At 45.0% G+C, this 20,610-nt stretch overlaps 1 protein-coding gene across 1 annotated transcript in view; it reads right to left on the reverse strand.

The window, feature by feature from the left end:
• gfra2b (GDNF family receptor alpha 2b) overlaps positions 1-18,288 on the reverse strand; it is a 66,650-nt gene extending 48,362 nt beyond the window's left edge. Inside the window, exons 1-2 of the mRNA XM_086152851.1 lie at positions 17,722-18,288; positions 13,370-13,669 (exon numbers count right to left, since the gene is read on the reverse strand). Of these exons, the coding sequence (XP_086008977.1) occupies positions 13,370-13,669; positions 17,722-17,755 (334 nt within the window). The 5' untranslated portion in view covers positions 17,756-18,288. The remainder of the gene's footprint in view (positions 1-13,369; positions 13,670-17,721) is intronic.
• Between the last annotated feature and the right edge of the window lie 2,322 nt (positions 18,289-20,610).

The following is a 20,610-nucleotide window of genomic DNA, read 5'->3' on the forward strand; positions in this document are numbered from 1 at the left end:
AATTCCCCCTTTGACTACCAAATTTCTCCCCCTTAACTCTCCCTTTACTTCCCCTCCAGTCCCCTATAACTCCTTCTTGGCGCCACCTTAAATGCCCCTCTGGTACCCTCAACTTCCACTTAATTCCCCCCTTTCACGACCGAATTTATCCCCCTTAACTCCACTTTCCTTCCCCTATGCTCCCCTAAACTCCCTCTCTGCTCCCTCTTAACTACCCCTTAACTCTCCCTTTACTTCCCCTCCAATCCCCCATAACTTCCGCTTGGCGTCACCTTAAATGCCCCTCTGCTACCCTCAACTTCCACTTAATTCCTCCTTTAACTACCAAATATCTCCCCCTTAACGCCCCTTTCCTTCCCCTATGCTCCCCCTAAACTCCCTCTCTGCTCCCTCTTAACTATCCCTTAACTCCCCCTTTACTTTCCCTCTACTCCCCCATAACTCCTTCTTGGCGCCACCTTAAATGCCCCTCTGGTACCCTCAACTCCCACTTAATTCCCCCTTTGACAACCAAATTTCTCCCCCTTAACTCTTCCTTTACTTCCCCTCCAGTCCCCTATAACTCCTTCTTGGCGCCACCTTAAATGCCCTTCTGGTACCCTCAACTCCCACTTAATTCCCCCTTAAACTACATAATTTCTCCGCCTTAACTCTTCCTTTACTTCCCCTCCAGTCCCCTATAACTCCTTCTTGGCGCCACCTTAAATGCCCTTCTGCTACCCTCAACTCCCACTTAATTCCCCCTTTGACTACCAAATTTCTCCCCCTTAACTCTCCCTTTACTTCCCCTCCAGTCCCCTATAACTCCTTCTTGGCGCCACCTTAAATGCCCTTCTGCTACCCTCAACTTCCACTTAATTCCCCCCTTTCACGACCGAATCTATCCCCCTTAACTCCACTTTCCTTCCCCTATGCTCCCCTAAACTCCCTCTCTGCTCCCTCTTAACTCTCCCTTTACTTCCCCTCCAGTCCCCTATAACTCCTTCTTGGCGCCACCTTAAATGCCCCTCTGCGACCTTCAACTTCCCCTGAACTCCCCTTTTACTCCCCCTTTGACTCACAAATTTGTCCCCCTTAATTCTCCCATTACTTCCCCTCTTCACCCCCCTAACTTCTGCTTGATGCCACCTTAGCTCCCCCATAACTCCACCAGCTCTTCGCCCTAAACGAGCCGAATCAACACTTCCTGTCCTCCAGTCTGCTGGTGCAACACACACACACACACACACACACACACATTATTCATGCTCCATGCAACTTCACCTCCACCCTTCCGACCTCCACCCGTCAGTCAGTAACAGAGATCCTCCTCGAAGGAGGAAAACATGTCTGTCATCCTTATCGCGTCTGATCTTCTCAGAGAACGTTAATCCTCTTTTTGAACCCTGAGCCTCCTCCACCTCCTCCTCGTCTTCCACTCGCTAATCTGTGACGCAGGGAAAAGCCAGCGAATTATCCCACATTCCATCTTCCTCAACTCCGGTATCTTCACCTCCAACCTCCTCACCTCCACCATCATCATATATATATATATATATATATGTAAAATATATAATCGCTTGTTACTGCGTAAGAACACATCTGCATGTCTTTCTTACTAAGTCGTAGACAAACTTTGCAGGGGTGATTTTTTTTTTTTTTTTTTTTGAGTTTAATCGGATCATTTTCACATATCTGACCCGGAGCGAGAAATCTGGATGTATGACAAAGCAGTTTTCCATGTTTCTTCTTCTACTCCCTTCAGGGGTCGCCGTGGCGAATCAACCTCCCTGTAATTACACATGTGATAACCCAAATAAGGTAGTTCTAGCCAAAGCTTTTTCAGTCTGTGAGCAGAAGTATGGTTCCATGCCTAAAGAAAGTACTACAGATGCAAATGCAATGCTTGCTTTGAAAGAGTACTACAGATGCTGTATTTGCTTTAGCAGTACTAGTAGAGCAGCACAAAGAAGTTCAGAGGGAGCTACGTTGTGCTTTTGTAGATCTAGAAGAAGCATACGACGGGGTGCGGAGAGAGGAACTCTGCTATTGTATGAGGAAGACCAGAGTGGCAGAGAAGTATGTTAGGCTGGTGCAGGACATGTATGCTCTCCGTGCGACAGTGGTGAGATGTGCTATGGGAGTGACAGAGAAGTTCAAGGGGAGGTGGGACTCCGTCAGGGATCAGCTCTGAGCCCCTTCTGGTTTGCAGTGGTGATGGACAGGCTGACAGATGAGGTTAGACAGGAATCCCCGTGGACCATGATGTTTGCGGATGACATTGTGATCAGTCGTGAGAGCAGGGAGGAGGCGGAGGAACATCTAGAGAGGTGGGGGTATGACCTGGAGAGGAGAGAGATGAATGTTAGCCACAGCAAGACAGAATATATTTTTGTGAGTGAGAGGGATGCAAATGGAATGATGAGGCTACAGGGAGTGGTGATAATGAAGCTGGAGGACTTCAAGTACTTTGATTCAACAGTCCAGAGAAATGGAGCTGGTGGAGAAGTGGCGAAGAAATGGGTTCTGAACAGGTGGAGAAAAGCGTCAGGGGTGATCTTTGACAAGCGCATCGGCTAGAGGGAAAGGAAAAGTGTACGAGACAGTGCCGAGACAACCAATGTCGTATGCTTTGGAGACGGCGGCACTGACGAGGAGACAGGAAGCAGAGATGAAGATATCGAGGTTCTCTTTGGGAGCGATGAGGATGGAGAGCATCGGGAATAAGAGGGACGGCACATAGCAGATGTTCTGGAGATAATTCCAGAGATGCCAGACTGAGATGGCTGGGTCATGTACAGAGGAGGGATGGTGAATACATTGGTAGAGGGAGCTCATCAAGCCACAGCCTCTCAGACACTCTCCACAACTTCTCAAGTAGGATTTCACAAGATCTCAATAGAGTTTCGGTCAGGTGAGGAAGGGCAACCACGTCATCTTTAGGGCCTTGACAGGAGCCCCGTGCAGTGGAGTACTTTGGTGCACAATCATGGAGGATTGTTCTGCGAGAAATGACGGTCTGCATTTCCTGTACCACTGCTTGCAGAAAGTGTCTTCTATTTTGCACTTAAGGGAGGCGGTCCTTCCTGGCGGGCCTTAAGCCTGTCGCACCTCCGATGGTACAGGTACAGCTCAGGGGTGGCCTCTTCCCTATTTTGTAAATCTTTGGCGATCAATTTGCAACAAAACGTTTGCAAGCTTTGTGATCACAACTCGGTCTTTGCGATTTGTGTCGCTATGATCGCTGTCATTCTTACTCCGGTCGCTCCCTGTGATTTCACTTCCTGTGAGGTTACCGCGCGGCCGCATGGTTACTGCGCGGCTCCCTGTGATGCGCCGCATTCCCTATGAAGCGAGTGATGCAACAGGTGAAAGCTAAGCTACACTGTATGCTAACCCCTCCACCAGAAAGACACAGCCGGATGCGGGCGGACGTAGTGATGTGGCGTTGATGACATCGCAGTGCACTGAGTCCATAAGAGCTCTCCTGAAGAAAAAGCACTTCCTACATTCCCAGTGTCCCGCCTGCAACTCATACATCCTCGGAATGGGCCGACGGATGTCAACCGTTCTGGCGATAGTCGCCTTGGCGCTGGTGTCCAACTCGGCCGACACCTCGCCGTCGATAAATGAGGCCGTGGAGAAGCACCGAGACGAAATGTCCGACCAAATCGGAAGTTGGTTGAATTCGATTGGCCCGTGTGCCGGCCAGTACTGTAGAGGGACTCTAAGACAGCAATGCGTAGACATCAGGAAACAGATGATCAGATTTCTCTACGAGAATTTGGACGTCCCGAACGATCTGAGGGACGAGATGATCCACTCCCCAAAGACGCCGGAAGAGATCGACAAAACCTTTAAAAAGAAGCTAAGGACAATGACATCTAGGTGGAAGAGTCTGAGCCTGTTCAAGCCTCTGCAATGTATGGCAGTGTACTCGAAGGATGATGTTAGCAAGCTAGCATGGCGTTACTTCCATGCCAAATGGATCCAAAAGAGCCTGCCAAAGAATTGGCGCAAGGCCTAACCTGGACGGCTCAGCCCTCCATCATATCGAAATCCGACTATTCATACACAGTTAGGAAGCAAGTTGTATTCTTGACTAGATTTTCTTTGACAACTTCAGGTTTTGTCTCTTAACCCTCCTCTGACAGGAGCCAGCGACCCGTTTTAGTTTTTAAATGCGTAAAATAATCACTTAAAATTTTTTTTTTTTTTTTTTTTTTTGCATCAAAGGCTTCTTGACTTTGTCAGGAACCTTGATGTCAACAAAAAAAAAATTTTTTCACTGCATTATAAAATGCTCTAGTTAAAATTATGTCATAAATGCATTGTCGGCCAACACGATGACAGCCAATCATGTGAGCTTCTGGGGATGCTCATTTGTCCAGGATTGCTCCAAAAAAACAAACAAAGATGAGCATGTCCAGTCACGTCCTTGATATGACCACTGGACTACAAGGTCACAATATCACTTGTGACAATTTTTTTACAACCTATGACTTTGGACAAGAACTTACCATGGTGGGCACAGTGAAGAAAAATAAACCTGAGTCGCCTGCTGAAATCGTCCAAGTTTGTTTTTACCGACACCACCACCGTTGTCTCATATTGTCCAAAAAGAAGACAGAATGTGATACTTCTGTTTGCTCTTCACAAAGTAGTTGTGTCACCAGGAAGTGACAAAAAGTCCACAATTATCCTTGACTATAATAACTGACGGCCACCTTCGCTTGCCAGCGAATGACCAGAAGATGGCCGATGATATTTTGTGTTATGACCTGTCCTGTGTTTCAGTGTGTTCATTTTAAAGTCCAATTGCTGACATTTTTTTGGTTTCTTTGCATTTTCTTGAAGAAAATATATATGACCCATAACACCATAGCGCTTAGTATAGTTAAAAATTTTAAAATGAAAAAAATAAATCAACAAATTCATTTCAGGGATGTGTTCTATACCCCTTACCAATATTCTGGTAACACAACATCCTTTAATTTATTTATATTATTCTCTTGAGGTTAATTTTTCTGTTTTTTATTGAAATCGAGAAGTATACTAATAACAATAAAAAGGCCCAGATAACCACAAAAAAAAAAAAAAAAAATTTAAATCCAATATTTTCATGGATAAAGAAGCCCAACAAGGTAACCAAGAGATGAGAAAAAGAATTGGAATTTCAATTTTTATTTTTAGTGTATTTTAACACCCTCCCTTCAGGAGGGTTAAGGGAATCACAAAGTGGGCCCGATTTTTGGTCGGCTATGTCTCACTTGTTTACGTGCACCCGTCGGGAGTGAAAATTCCGAACAAGCCACCGGAAGTTTACAAAAAACGTCTCCGCATCAACTGTCGAGACCCTTCTGTCTAGTCAGTGTCTTTTTTCTGTTTGCGCTACGGCAACTACAGCAACTAACTGCTCAGAGAGACTCACGGTATTCCTTCACAGTGAGGCTACCATCGGACGAGAGCCGACGAGTTCCAAGTAGGGTGTCGGAAGGGGCCGACTTTAAGACTTTTACCGGCTAAACGATCTATAAAATCAAGCACCTCGGCATGCGGACTGTTTTTACGAGCATTTGTGAAAGTACAACTCTTGGCTGTATCATAAGAACAACGGAAGAGTTTAGGAGCGACGGCAACTCAGCCACGCGAACTGACGGAGTGGGGTCAGCGGACGCCGAGGCGCAAGGTGCCGAGAGGTCGCCAACTTTCAGACCTCCGAACTTCATGTGGCCTTCAGATTAGCTCAAGAACAGTGCGCAAAGAGCTTCATGGAGAGGGTTTCCCCGCATCCGAGCCACACGGAAGAAGAGGTGGAAAGCATACCGACACTGGACTCTAGAGCAGTGGAGTTCCCTGTAGCGACAAATCGTGCTTCTCCATCCGGCAATATGATGGATGAGTCTGGGTTTGGCGGTTGCCGGGAGAACGGTACTTGTATGACTGCATTGTTCCAAGTGTGACGTTTGATGGAGGGGGTTGTTTTTCAGGAGCTGGCCTTGGCCCCTGAATTCCCATAAACTCCTGAACCTTGTGGACAGTCTTCACAGAAGAGTTGAAGCTCTTACGGCTGCAAAGGGTGGACCAACATCATCTCGAACCCTATGGATTAAGACTGGGATGTCACTTAAGTTCATATGTGACTCAAGGCAGGTGACCCAAACGCCAGAATACGTTTATTTTTGGCGCACTTTTGGCATGCGGGGTTTTGTCCATCCCAGGTAAACGCTACATGAAGTATCATTGGGCAATCCATCCATTATCTACCACTTATCCTGGCACAAACTTGGGCCATTTTCCCAATGACCTGTATGTTTTTGGAACCCCACGCAGACCTCGCGAGAACATGGAGACTCCCCCTGTCGGAATCTGTGATCTCTGTCATCTTTAGTCGTCGCTTGTCATCTTTTGTCTTCACGGGACTCCCTGTGATGCAGCCGATTCCGCGTAGCCTGTATAAAGTCGCCGTTTGCTAGCGTCCCCTTGACCATGAAGAGCAAGCGTCTTCCTCCTGTCCTGTACCCTCCCTGCAGCTCACTCGTCTTTGGATCGGGGCTATGGGTACCGCTCATCCTGGCGGCCATCGCCGGCGTTAGCCACCCCTTGGGGGAAGGGGAACTTTTGAAGAAAGAGCAGGAGGCGCTGGTGGCCTGGGTGGAAAGCAGGGTGGATTTGTTGAGGCCGTGCGACGGTCAGGATTGTCGAGGGAGCCAACTCCACGCCTGCCTGCAGGTCGGGATCAGAAAAGTCCAGTTTCTGCACAGGCAGCTGGAGATTCTGAACCAGCTGAAGAACAACCTGGTGAACTCTAGAGCGCCAGAAGCAAAGGTCCTCCAAGAGTTAAAGGCCACGCGCTCGGAGATGGTAAGCCAGTGGGCGGCGTTGAGCGTCTTCGAGCCCAAGCAATGTACGAGCAGCCCCTTGACGACGGAAGACATACCGCCTGTTGCCAAGCAGTACTTTCCGTCAAACTGGAGCCAACCAAACAACATTACAAACATTAGTTGTGTTATTACATAGTTATTACCATATCTTGGTGCGCTTTGACTTACAATGTTGGCATTCGAAATCAGGATTTAGTGTTCGAACAAAATTTTTGTGTTATTACATGATTATTACTGTGTCATGACAACCTTTAGCGTCAAAAATGGCTTTGCAAATTAGGATTTGTTATATATATTTTTTGGTGTGTTATTACATTATTATTACAACGTCTGGACATGATTTGATATTAAACAACTTTGCAAATTAGGATTTGTGTCGTAACAATTTTTTGTGTTATTACATGATTATTACTATATCATGACAACATTTGGCTATAAAAAAAATGGCTTTACAAATTTGGATTTATGATAATTATTTTGTATTACATGATAACCACTATATCATGATAACATTTAGCATAAAAAATGGGTTTGCAAATTAGGAGTTGTTATCATTTTTTTTTTTTTGTGTGTTATTACATGATTATTACAATGTCTTGACATGATTTAACATGAAACAACTTGTAACAATTTTTTGTGTTATTACATTGTTATTGATATATCATGACAACATTTAGCGTTAAAAAAAACGGCTTTACAAATTAGGATTTAGGATAATTTTTTTGTGTTATTACGTGATAACCACTATATCATGATAACATTTAGCATAAAAAAATGGGTTTGCAAATCAGGAGTTGTTATAATTTTTTTTTGTGTTATTACATGATTGTTACAATGTCTTGACGTGATTTAACATTAAAAGGCTTTGCAAGTTAAGATTTGCGTTATAACCATTTTCTGTGCTATTACCTGATTATTACAATATCATTACACTATTTCGCATGCAAAAATGTTTTTGGTGTTATTACATGTGTATTACTGTATTATTACATAATATTTCTCTGTCATGTTGAATTGAGAGTACAGTTTTTGTGTGTGTTTTATCTTCCCAACCTGTGAAAAAAAAAATCTGGTTTTATCTGATGGCGGCTTCGGCGGCGGCCTCAAAGGCCGTCACCGGGGGCGGAAAAAGAAAGGGTAAAAAAAAAGGCCCGGCAGCAGAGAGACAGAGTTCCCACATGAAACGAGGTAATTGACCTCGATCTCGCCGCCAGCCGAACGTCCTCGGGGGACGGCGGCGTGGAGGGGGGGGGGGGGCTCACGAGCCTCTTTGTGAGGTGGCTGATTCATCCGCCTTCTGCGGCGTTCCATCGACCAAAAAACCCGCCTGCCCTCCGAGGACCGTCTGTGGATGAAAGGGTGACTGTTGTCTCTTTACTGGTCTGAATGACAGCTGAATGAAAGGGTGAATCTTAGTGTCTATGTGACATGAATTAGAGAGGGAGTGAATGAATGAATGGATTTGTCTCCATATAACATGTGAATGGGGGAGTGAATAGTTAGCGTTTGCACTTATGTCTTCGTCCTGTTGTTCTGAGTAAGTATGGAGGGTAGACTACCCCTCTCCCTGTCAGCCTTTCTACTGTACCCTTGCCCTCTGCTGTTTCTGCCTATTGTTCTGAGTCTGTTCCCTTAGTGTACCTGCCTTATGCTGTCCCCTTCAAGCTCTGAGCATAGTTGCCTTGTGCTGTTCCCTGGGCGCAGTTTCCCTGTGCTGTCCTATTCGAGTCCCCTTGGCGTATTCACCCTGTGCTGTCCCCTTCAGGTTCCCAAGGCGTAGTCGCCTTGTGCTGTTCCCTTCAAGCTCCCTGGGCATAGTCACCATGTGCTGCTCCCTGTGCGTATTTGCCTTGTGCTGTCCCTTTTAAGCTCCCTCAGTGTAGTCGCCTTGCGCCGTTCCCTTCAAGTTCCCTAGGCATAGTCACCTAGTGCTGCCCCCTTTCAAACTCCCCGGACATAGTCACCTTGTGCTACCCGCTTCAGGTCCCTTGGGCATAGTCACCTTGTGCTGTCCCCCTTTCAGATTCTCTGGGCGTAGTCCCCTTATGCTGTCCCCTTCGATGTACCTGGGCATAGTCGCCTTGTTCTGTCCCCCTTTCAAATTCCCTGGGCATAGTCACCTAGTGCTGCCCCCTTTCAAATTCCCTGGGCATAGTCACCTTGTGCTGCCCCCTTCAGGTCCCTTGGGCATAGTCACCTTGTGCTGTCCCCCTTTCAGATTCCCTGGGCGTAGTCGCCTTGTGCTGTCCCCCTTCAAGTCCCCTAAGCATAGTCACCTAGTGCTGCCCCCTTTCAAACTCCCTGGGCGTAGTGTGCTGTCCCTTTGCTGTCTTCCCTCTCACCCCAGGGACAGCGCTGGGTGATACCTCCTAGTGGTTCATCAGCCAGACTGTCCGAACCTCAGAGTTCTCCTGCCTGGCCTCCCAATAACGGGTAAGCTCTTCCTGAGTCCCCTGCCCTGACGGTGAACCCTCCTACCGCCGACCTCGCCTCTTCAGCTGTCCTTTCCGAGCGAAGCTAAGATAAGCTAAATCGTAAACTCCCGCCCCCTCACCCACGTGATTGACACGTGGAGACGACCAATCCTGAGCGGCGTTTTGTCCTCATGCGAGGACGTTCTAGAAGGTCCTAGAAAAGTCCCACACACTGATCATCCTCAGTCTCACAGATGTGAGGATAATTCGAATTTATCTTCTTTTTTTTTTTTTTTTTAACTTCAAACCACCAAATGCACCAGCATCCGCGGCTAACCATTTGCGCACACACACACACACACACACACACACACACACACACACACACGCGCTACACATCCTTGAAGTCGGTCCCACCGCTGATTGTTACAGACGTCTGAGACAGTGTGTTTATCCGTGTGGTTTAAACGTGCATCGCGAGTGTGTGTGTGTGGCCGCAGAGTGTGTGTGTGTGTGTGTGTGTGTGTGTGTGTGTCGCTGGCACAACAGCGACATCCTTAGTGGAACGGAGAACAAAGAGGGAGAGACTCTTAATTAGCTCTGCCACTGCTGAGACCCAAACTAGGCCAGTGTGTGTGTGTGTGTGTGTGTGTGTGTGTGTGTGTGTGTGTGTGTGTGTGTGTGAGATCAGGTGACTTTACAAAGCTCTGCAGTGAGAGCCGCCGCTTGTTGTGTTAAAATCCCCCCGAGATCCACGACGACAGAGCCAATATTTGTCGACGGAAGTAAAAAAAAATCCGCTTCCTGTCTGATATTTGTCACTTCCTGCTTGTCGTCGCCATCTAACGTCATCAAACCGGTTTAAAACTTGAAAGTTAATCATTAAAGTTGACAATTTTCAAACAATAAACTGTTAGAAACCCGTGCTGATCCCATTTTGACTGATGGTGACTAGAAATGGAACCAGTGTTGACCGGACATTGACTCTGAACCTACCCGTTTGATGAAATGTTGACTAGAAATTTAACCAACCTTGACTAGACACTGACTCAGTCTATCCCTGGTTTACCAAATGTTGACTAGAAATTTACCTCGTGTTGACTAGATATTGACCAGATGTTGACTAGAGATGTACCCGAAGCAGACCCAGCCTTGACTAGACTTAATCTATTACCCCTGGTTGACCACATGTTGACTAGAAATGTACCCAATGATGACCACATGTTGACTAGATATTGATGATAATTTTGCCCGACATTGACTAGATATTGACTCAATCTACCCTTGGTTTACCAAATGGTGACTAGAAATTTAGCAGACGATGACCAAATGTTGACTAAATGTTGACTGAAAATCTACCTTTCGATTTTGACTAGACATTGTTGACTAGACATTCACTAGAAATTTACCTGACATTGACTCAATCCACCCCTGCTTGACTAAAGGTTGACTTGACGTTGACCAGATGTTGACTAGAAATGTACCCAATAATAACCACATGTTGACTAGAGTCAATGACTGGAAATCAACCCCTAGTTGACTGAATGTTGACTAAACGTTGACTAGAAATTTATCCACCATTGACTAGACATTGACTCAGTCTACCCCTGGTTTACCAGATGTTGACTAGAAATTTACCTCATGTTGACTCGATATTGACCAGATGTTGACTAGAAATGTACCCGTAGCAGACCCAACCTTGACTAGACATTGACTTAATCTATTACCCCTGGTTGACCAACTGTTGACTAGAAATGTACCCAATGATGACCACATGTTGACTAGATATTGATGATAAATTTAACCGACATTGACTAGATACTGACTCAATCTACCCTTGGTTTACAAAATGTTGACTAGAAATTTACCAGACGATGACGAAATGTTGACTAGACGTTGACTCGAAATCTACCTTTAGTCGGCCCGATGTTGACTAGACATTCACTAGAAATTTACCCCACACTGACTCAATCTACCCCGTGTTGACCAGATGTTGACTGGAAATTTACCAAAAACTACCTCTAGGTGACTGGATGTTGACAAGATATCCACCAGATGTTGACTAGAAATGTAACAATATTGACTCAGAACCTACCCATTATACCAAATGTGGACTAGAAATCTGCTCAACGATGAACTACGGTTGACTCGATGTAAACTAGAAATTTACCTGACATTGACTCAATCTACCCCTGCTTGACTAAAGGTTGACTTGACGTTGACCAGATGTTGACTAGAAATGTACCCAATAATAACCACATGTTGACTAGAGTCAATGACTGGAAATCGACCCCTAGTTGACTGAATGTTGACTAAACGTTGACTAGAAATTTATCCACCATTGACTGGACACTGACTCAGTCTACCCCTGGTTTACCAAATGTTGACCAGAAATTTACCTCATGTTGACCAGACATTGACCAGATGTTGACTAGAAATGTACCTGAAGTGGACCCAATGTTGACTGGAAATGTATCTGACGTTAACCGGATGTTGACCAGATGTTTACTAGAAATCTACCCAATTTTTCCTGAATCTTGACTAGAAATGTTCCCCTAGTTGACCAAATGTTGACTTGAAATCCAGCCAATGTTGGCCAAACTGTAATTAAACATTGACTAGAAATTGACCCCAAGTTGACCAACTGTGGACTCGTTATCTACTAGAAATTTACCTAAAGCTGACCAAACATTGACATGAAATTTACCTGATGTCGACCAAAAAGTGACTAGATGTTGACCAGCCATCGACTAGAAATCGAACCATTGCTGAACTAACATTTCCCTACGTTGACTTGAAATCTACCTTGTTGACTGAACATGGAAGTGAGGAACATTCTGACTTGACAACCATAAGGAAGCCATCGCTCACTTGAACCCCCTCATCGGTATCTTCGGTATGCTTTTATCAAGGGATATCAACACCTAGTCCTACACAACAGATCTGGTGCAGACGTTAAAAGCCACTTCCTGTCACATGACTGTCACCACCTGCTGACCAGAGGGTGGAAAGTGGGTAAAGTCAGGGGTGTCAGGTGAGGCCAAGCACTTCACGGACCAGGTGAGAGTTACAGAAAGGGGGCGCAACGGGGTCATGTGACATTATAGGTGGATTCAGGCAAGGGGTCATTTGACTGTGTTCTGTCTTGGGGTCACATGACTAAGCGGGTCGGTGGGGGCATCCAAATTTGTGTCATGTGACTGTGTACCGTCTTGGGGTCATGTGACAACACATGATCTGGTCATGTGAAAGTGTACCATCTTGGGGTCATGTAAAGTCTATTATCTTGGGGTCATGTGACAACATGTGATCTGGTCATGTGAAAGTGTGCCATGTTGGGGTCATGTGATGGGGTCATGTGATATCAAGTGACAGTATACCGTCTTGGAGTCATGTTACTGTCCATCTTGGGGTCATGTGATGGGTCATGTGACTGTGTACCATCTTGGGGTTATGTGACGTCTACTATCTTGGGGTCATGTGACAACATGTGATCCGGTCATGTGAAAGAGTACCATCTTGGGGTCATGTGACTGTACCATCTTGTGGTCATGTGATGGGTCATGTGACTGTGTACCATCTTGGGGTCATGTAAAGTCTACTATCTTGGGGTCATGTGACAACATGTGATCTGGTCATGTGACTGTACCATCTTGTGGTCATGTGATGAGTCATGTGACTGTGTACCATCTTGGGGTCATGTACAGTCTACTATCTTGGGGTCATGTGACAACATGTGATCTGGTAGAGTGAAAGTGTACCATCTTGGGGTCATGTGACGGGGTCATGGGATATCATATGACTGTGTACCATCTTGGGGTCATGTAAAGTGTACTATCTTGGGGTCATGTGACAGGGTCATGTGATATCATGTGAAAGTATACCATCTTGGGGTCATGTGACTGTACCGTCTTGGGGTCATGTAAAGTCTACTATCTTGGGGTCATGTGACAGCATGTGATCTGGTCATGTGAAAGTGTACCATCTTGGGGTCATGTGATATGGTGATGTGAAAGTGTACCGTGACTTCAAGTCATGTGACGGCTTCCCATCTCTAGGTCATGTGATGAGTCATGTGCTGCAGCATCCTACCCTCAGCCAGGCCCATGTGGATGCTCCAGTAGTTCTGCAGACACTGTAGCTCCTTCTTCATGCCCCTCTTGCAGCGACAGTCGTAGAGCGGCGAGTCGTGCAGCACCTCAAGCGCCCCCTGGCACTCTCGCGACGCCAACATAGCGCTGCGCTCCTTGTCGCCGCCCGACAAGCACTGACGCATGATCCGGAACCGCGAGCTGCACTGGCTGTTCTGGTTGCACAGCTCCGAGGCCCGAACGCAGTCCAGGGGCTCCTTCCAGGAGGGGGTGTCCAGGACAGACTCGCACACACACACACCTGGGAAACACACAACCAAAACCTAAGACACACTTACATATGCTTACTATTAGATCACTTCTTGTCTGTTTATTTGGTCACCTCCTGTCTGATTATTTTTCACGACTTAACTGAATATTTTGTTCGTCATTTTTCACACACATTTCAAAACAGGCTGTGGTGTCACTATGACAACAGAAGGTCCAGCCCAAAGGTTGATGGGAGTCATGTGCGGCCAATGCCCTTGACAGAGACTCATCTAATGCTGTTGATGGAGTCATCCCTGAAACTCTCAAGAGTCATGTCCCATACTCTTGATGGAGTCATACCGGACACCCTTGGTACAGTTGTGTCCAGTGCTCTTGATGGAGTCATGCCAGACACCCTTGGTAGAGTTGTGTCCAGTGCTCTTGATGGAGTCATGTCAGACACCCTTGGTAGAGTCATGTCCAATACTCTTGATGGAGTCATACCGGACACCCTTGGTAGAGTTGTGTCCAAGTGCTCTTGATGTAGTCATGCCAGACACCCTTGGTAGAGTTGTGTCCAGTGCTCTTGATGGAGTCATGCCAGACACCCTTGGTAGAGTTGTGTCCAGTGCGCTTGATGGAGTCATACCGTACACCCTTGGTAGAGTTGTGTCCAGTGCTCTTGATGGAGTCATACCGTACACCCTTCGTAGAGTTGTGTCCAGTGCTCTTGATGGAGTCATGCCTGGTACTCTTGACGCTGTCTTGTCTAACACTCTTGACAGAGTCATACTAGGCACTCTTGATAGAGTTGTCTCCGGTGCTCATGATAGTCTTGCCTCATGCTCTTGATGGAGTCATACCAGACACCCTTGATAGAGTCTTGTCTCCTGCCCTTGATGGGGTCATACGAGTTACTCTTGACAGAAATAACAGACACCTTTGATAGAGTTGTGTGAGATGCTCTTGGTTAGGTCGTGTCTGATGCACTTTTATAGTCTTGTGTCATACCCTCGATGGAGTCATGCCTGAAACTCTTGACAGAGTTGTGTACCGTGCTTTTGATAGTTATGTCTCATGCTCTTGATAGAGTTGCATCCAACGCTCTTGATTCGGTCATGCCTGATGCAGCTGATAAAGTTGTTTACCTACAAATGTTGCCCAAAGGGCTTGATAGATTCATGGTGGACACCCTTGATGGAGATGTGTCCAGTGCTCTTGATAGTAATGTCTCATGCTCTTGATGGAGTCATGCCTGAAACTCTTGACAGTCATGTCCACTGCTCTTGATGGTGTCATACCCTCTAACACTCTTGTTGTGTCCAGTGCCCTTGACAGAGTTATACCCCCTTACACTCTTGTTAGAGTTGTTCCCTGTGCTTTTGATAGTCTTGTTTCCTGCACTTGTTGGAGTCATACCAGTCACTCTTGATGGAGTCAACTCTGGTGCCCTTGATAGATTCATGTCAGACGCTCTTCATGAAGTCACATCTGATGCTCCTGATGGAGTTGGTCTGATGCTTTTGACAGTGTTGTGACTAATATTTGTGATAGACTTGTGTCCCACACTCATCATTGAGCTGCTTCTGACAAGTGCTGTCCAATCCCCTTGATAAAGACATACCAGAAACTCTCAATAGACTCCTGTCCGACACACTTGGTAAACTTCTCCAGCGCTCATGAAAGTCACGGTGGACGTTCTTGATGGAGTCATGCCTGAAGCTCTTGGTAGAGTCCTCTCTGATGGTCTTGACAGTCGTGTCCAATGCCCTTGATAGAGTCTCTTCTGATGGTCTTCATGGAGCCATACCTGAAACTCTTGAAGGACTTGCTTTTAATCACCATGTCCGAAGGTCTTGATAGTCCCGGGTGGACCCTATGGACGGAGTCAGATGTTCCAGGACTATGTCAGGGTTCAAGTGTCCAGGGGATGTTGGGTTTCCTGCAGGATCCGAGGTCACTTCCTTCCATGGACGTTTTAATCTAACAAGTATTTGAGCATTTCATTTTTTGATTACTTCTGAAATATTTTAATATTAAATATTTTATTTGTCTTGGCTTATTTTATTTATTTATTTATTTTTCAATTAACTGTTTTTTTATTTTTATTTTTCCTAATTTTAGAATTTTTTTTTACATTTTTTTTTTTTTTAGGGGGAAAAAAATTGAACTAGATGGGGATGAAGCCCAGCAGGTTGTTTCTGCCGCGCCCCGCTGGCTCTGCCAAGAACTGCAGCTGATTTTTAACTGCCGTTAAAAATAAAATAAAAGTTGTTTTTTTTTCATATATATAAAAACAGACAGTTAAATAATATATAATAATAATATAGAAAAAAATCAATAATAGACAGACTCAATAGTGATGATCAATAAATCAGCAGGATTCAAATTTAATTGTGAATATTTCCGTCATAAATATATATATATAGTTAGAGACATTTGTTTTTCTGATAGATATTAAGTCAGATACTTGTTTTATATGTTTTATATATTTTTACTTAATATTATAAATTCATTTGTTTCAGTAATTTGTGTCTGTTAGATACTAAATATTATTTAGTGTGACATATACACATTATATTTAATGTTATATATATATATATATATTACTGTTTTATATTTATATTTAATCCGTCTTTTAGATACTGATTTAATGTCTAATATATAATAAAATGTGTTTAAAGGACATTAATTATCTTAAACACTCAATATTTAAAATAATATGATTAAATATCTATATCACACACATATATATATATACATTATATTTAATTTTAATATTATGCAGATATTTATCTTTCGACATTTAAGTTATATTTATTTTTGAGGATCTCCTCATATAGATATTTATAATTTAGATACCGGTTGTTAGATACTTTATATTATATACTTAAGAGATTTACATATTGATATTGATTGAAAATCAATGGTATTGATTGGTTACAGATTAATTCATACAGATGGGTACTTATGACTTTATAGATATTTGTGTTTTCGCATTAGAGATGTTTATCTTTTAGATACTTAATGTCTTTTATATTTAAAGTTATACGCAAAATTTATAGATTTTTAATTCTAAATTCTAATATTCTACATGCGCACATTTCTGATATAGACAATCAATTGCATTGATATTTAATTCTATAGATACAAGTTTGATTATGGTATTTAAAAAAGTATCATTTGAATTAAGTTTAATTTTGAGTAACATTTTTATTTTATTCCATTTTTTATTTAATTTCATTTTTAATTTCAAGTTATATTTTATGAAGTTTTCATAGAAATTTAATATATCTACATAAAATCATACAGCTCAGTCTTATAGATATTTAATGTTAAATTTGTGTTATAAAATTCATACTATAGCACATCTAAATATATATATTTAAGATACTTAATTTTTAATCAAATGTATAAATGAAAATTTTAATTTTATAAATACAAATGATAGAACAGAGCGGGACCAGGACCAGGACCAGGACCAGGACCAGATCCTTCTAAACTGCACTTGGAACAGAAAGACCAGGACCTACAAGGTTCACTTCAACTCAGACCAGGACCAGAACCAGGACTAGAACCAAGATCTCCCTATGTAGGGTCATTCTAAAGTGGACCAGAACCGGGACTAGAGCAAGAGATTAGGACCAGATCCAGGATTCTTGAACCAGGACCAGGTGCGACACCTCAAACCAAAGACCAGCACCTCGGAGCTTCAATCTCAGCCCTTGATCAGACCAGAACCAGGACCAGGACTAGAATCAGGACCAGAACCAAAGACCAAGATCTGGACCAGGATGGACCCTGTAAAGTCAAGACCAGGACCCGCCTTGAACCAGAACCGGGATTTCAATGCTTCAACTCCAAGTCCGGATAGGGACCGAGAACCGAACCGAATCTGCACCGAATCTTCCTGAACCGAATCTTCCTGAACCGAATCTTCCTGAACCGAATCTTCAGTAATCGGTTCCGTCGACCTTCCGGTCCCTTCTGAAAGACTTAATCCGATTACCGCCGCGGGTCCGTTAATCCGAGCACACGCGCCCCCCACAGTCACCAACACCTTCTCACCTGTGCACGCGCGCGTGCACACGCACGTTGACTCACCTACGAGGAGCAGCGAGGTGACGACGTGAGTCATGACGCCGGTTGAAATCCCGCGCCGGTGCCGGAGTGGCGGTTCCGTTTCCGCGCGCGCGCGCGCACCGGTTCAGGAAGCGGACGGGAGTGGAGGGAGTCCACGCGCTCAGCCGCGCGCGCGCGCCGGACGCCCGTGGAGCCCTGCAATGTGCGGGGCGCGAGGTGAAGAAGACGGCGCGTGTCCCCGGAAGTGGCAGAGGCGGCTGCTGCTGCTCGCGGGCTCCGTGGAGCACCGCATGTTCCGCGCGAGCGCGCGCTCGCCGCACCCGCGTGCTCTCCCAACTTTCCGCGCGGCTCCTCCGACGTCCGCACGCGACTTCCGGCTCTTTTCTTCCTCCTCTTTCGTCTTCCGGTCCTGTTGATGGTGGATGAAGAAGTGAGCGTGCGTGTGTGTGGGTGCGTGTGTGCGCGGCGTGGGGGGGCGCGCCAAGGTCTTCCCCGGGCTCGAGCCGCTCCGGCCGCCTCGCGCGTCCGCTCGTGTCTCCTTCAGCGGAGCGGAACGCGTGCCTCCGCACCCCCCACCCCCCTTCCCCTATGCGCACGCGCACGGAGAATGTCGTGTTCGTGCACGCGTGCTCCAAAACTCTCACCTTCCTGTCACGTGCGCGCGCTCCTCGTGATGACCCCCGGGTGACGCGCGTGCGGCGAGCCGGGTGGGTGCACGCGATCACCCACGAGCTCCTGCGACGGTGATGACGTCGACTCCCTAATCGATCCAAATCGATCAGTTTTTCTTAAATTCGATATCAGTCTGATTGAAATGAAATTATATTATTTTTATTAGAAAAATCATTATTATCGTATTTTTTATTGTTTTAAATTTTATGACAAAGAAATTTCCCCGATGAGGATCAATAAAGTTGATCTTATCTTAAATAAATACATCATAAGTGAATCGATTTTTTCAGTTACACATTTTTAATTTAATTTAATTTAGATAATTCATATTTATACAATGGATGAGTTCATTTTAATTTTAATATAACTAATATAATTTAATTTAATATATATATATATATATATATAAAATATAATTTAATATAACTAATTTAATATAACTAATTGTTAGAATCACTCACTTATTTTATGTATTTTCATATTTTAAGCAAAAACATCACATTTCCTGCATTTATACACAATATTATTTAGGAAGTTGTATTTAAGCTGCTCGTATTCCGTTATTATTTTGTAAAAATGAGGATCTACATATATAAGCTACATAACAATGATAAAAAGATAAAAATTAAATAAACATTCGTGAGCGCTTTTAAGTTGTTTTTTTTTTTTTTTTCCGACATATCCGCAATCTAACGAGATCATTTTTAATAATTAAAAGGCCCGTTCGAACCAGACGTTAAATAAATAAACACATTGTTGAATAAATGATTAAATAAATGAATTAATTTTTCAAAATAAATCCATTTTTATTTCCACTGTTTCAGTCGAAAAATACTTCAGTATTCCGGGAATGAATTCCGTCTTATCTGTTTGTTAGCGGCGTATTATCCGTCGGACAATCGGCGGATTAATGGAGGAAATAACCGTCGGATTCCCGCCTAATGGAGGCGGCGGCGGCGGCGGCGGCGTTGACGATGGCGTGCAAGATTTGTCGCCGCTTTTTCATTCAGGAGTCGTTTTTCCCGCCGCCGCCGTGAGTCAGTGCCCGGAATCCGAACCAGCGCTGACACGCTAAGAGCAGCCCCGCTGATTCCAAACCCTGCTGTATTTTTAGCTTTTCAATTGCTGCTAATTAAGCTATTAAATGCCCGTGGGATGTCTGACTTCCTGCACTCCCCCCCACACACACACACACACACACACGCACACCTCACACACACACTCACCCCCCATGTTCAACGTTGCTACGAATTCCACCTGCACAGTGGGACAGAGATGGGATACATGGGGGGCGGATGGATGGATGGATGGATGGATGGATGGATGGATGGATGGATGGATGGTTGATGGATGGATGGATGGATGGATGGATGGTTGATGGAGAAAAGGACCAATGGACACATGAGTGGATGGATGGATGGATGAATGATGGACGGATGGATGGATGGATGGATGGATGGATGGATGGATGGATGGATGGATGGATGGATGGATGGATGGATGGTTGATGGATGGATGGATGGATGGATGGATGGTTGATGGAGACAAGGACCAATGGACACATGAATGGATGGACGGATGGATGAATGATTGACGGACGGAAGGACGGATGGACGGATGGATGAATGATGGACGGATGGACGGATGGATGGATGGATGGATGACGGATGGATGGTTGATGGAGACAAGGACCAATGGACACATGAATGGATGGACGGATGGATGAATGATTGACGGACGGATGGATGGATGGATGGATGACGGAAGGACGGATGGACGGATGGATGAATGATGGACGGATGGACGGATGGATGGATGGATGGTTGATGGAGACAAGGACCAATGGACACATGAATGGATGGACGGACGGATGGATGGATGGATGACGGAAGGACGGATGGACGGATGGATGAATGATGGACGGATGGATGGAAGGATGGATGGACGGATGGATGGATGGATGGTTGATGGAGAAAAGGACCAATGGACACATGAATGGATGGACGGATGGACGGATGGACGGAGGGATGGATGGATGGATGGATGGATGGATGGATGGATGGATGGATGGATGGATGGATGGATGGATGGATGGATGGATGGATGGATGGATGGATGGAGAAAAGGACCAATGGACACATGAGTGGATGGATGGATGGACGGATGGATGGATGGACGGATGGATGGACGGAGGGATGGATGGACAGATGATGGAGACAAGGACCAATGGACACATGA

This window comes from Fistularia commersonii, chromosome 9, assembly GCF_037954325.1.
Source record: "Fistularia commersonii isolate RoL2024-O1a breed Wild chromosome 9, RoL_Fcom_v1.0, whole genome shotgun sequence".
Classification (NCBI taxonomy): domain Eukaryota; kingdom Metazoa; phylum Chordata; class Actinopteri; order Syngnathiformes; family Fistulariidae; genus Fistularia; species Fistularia commersonii.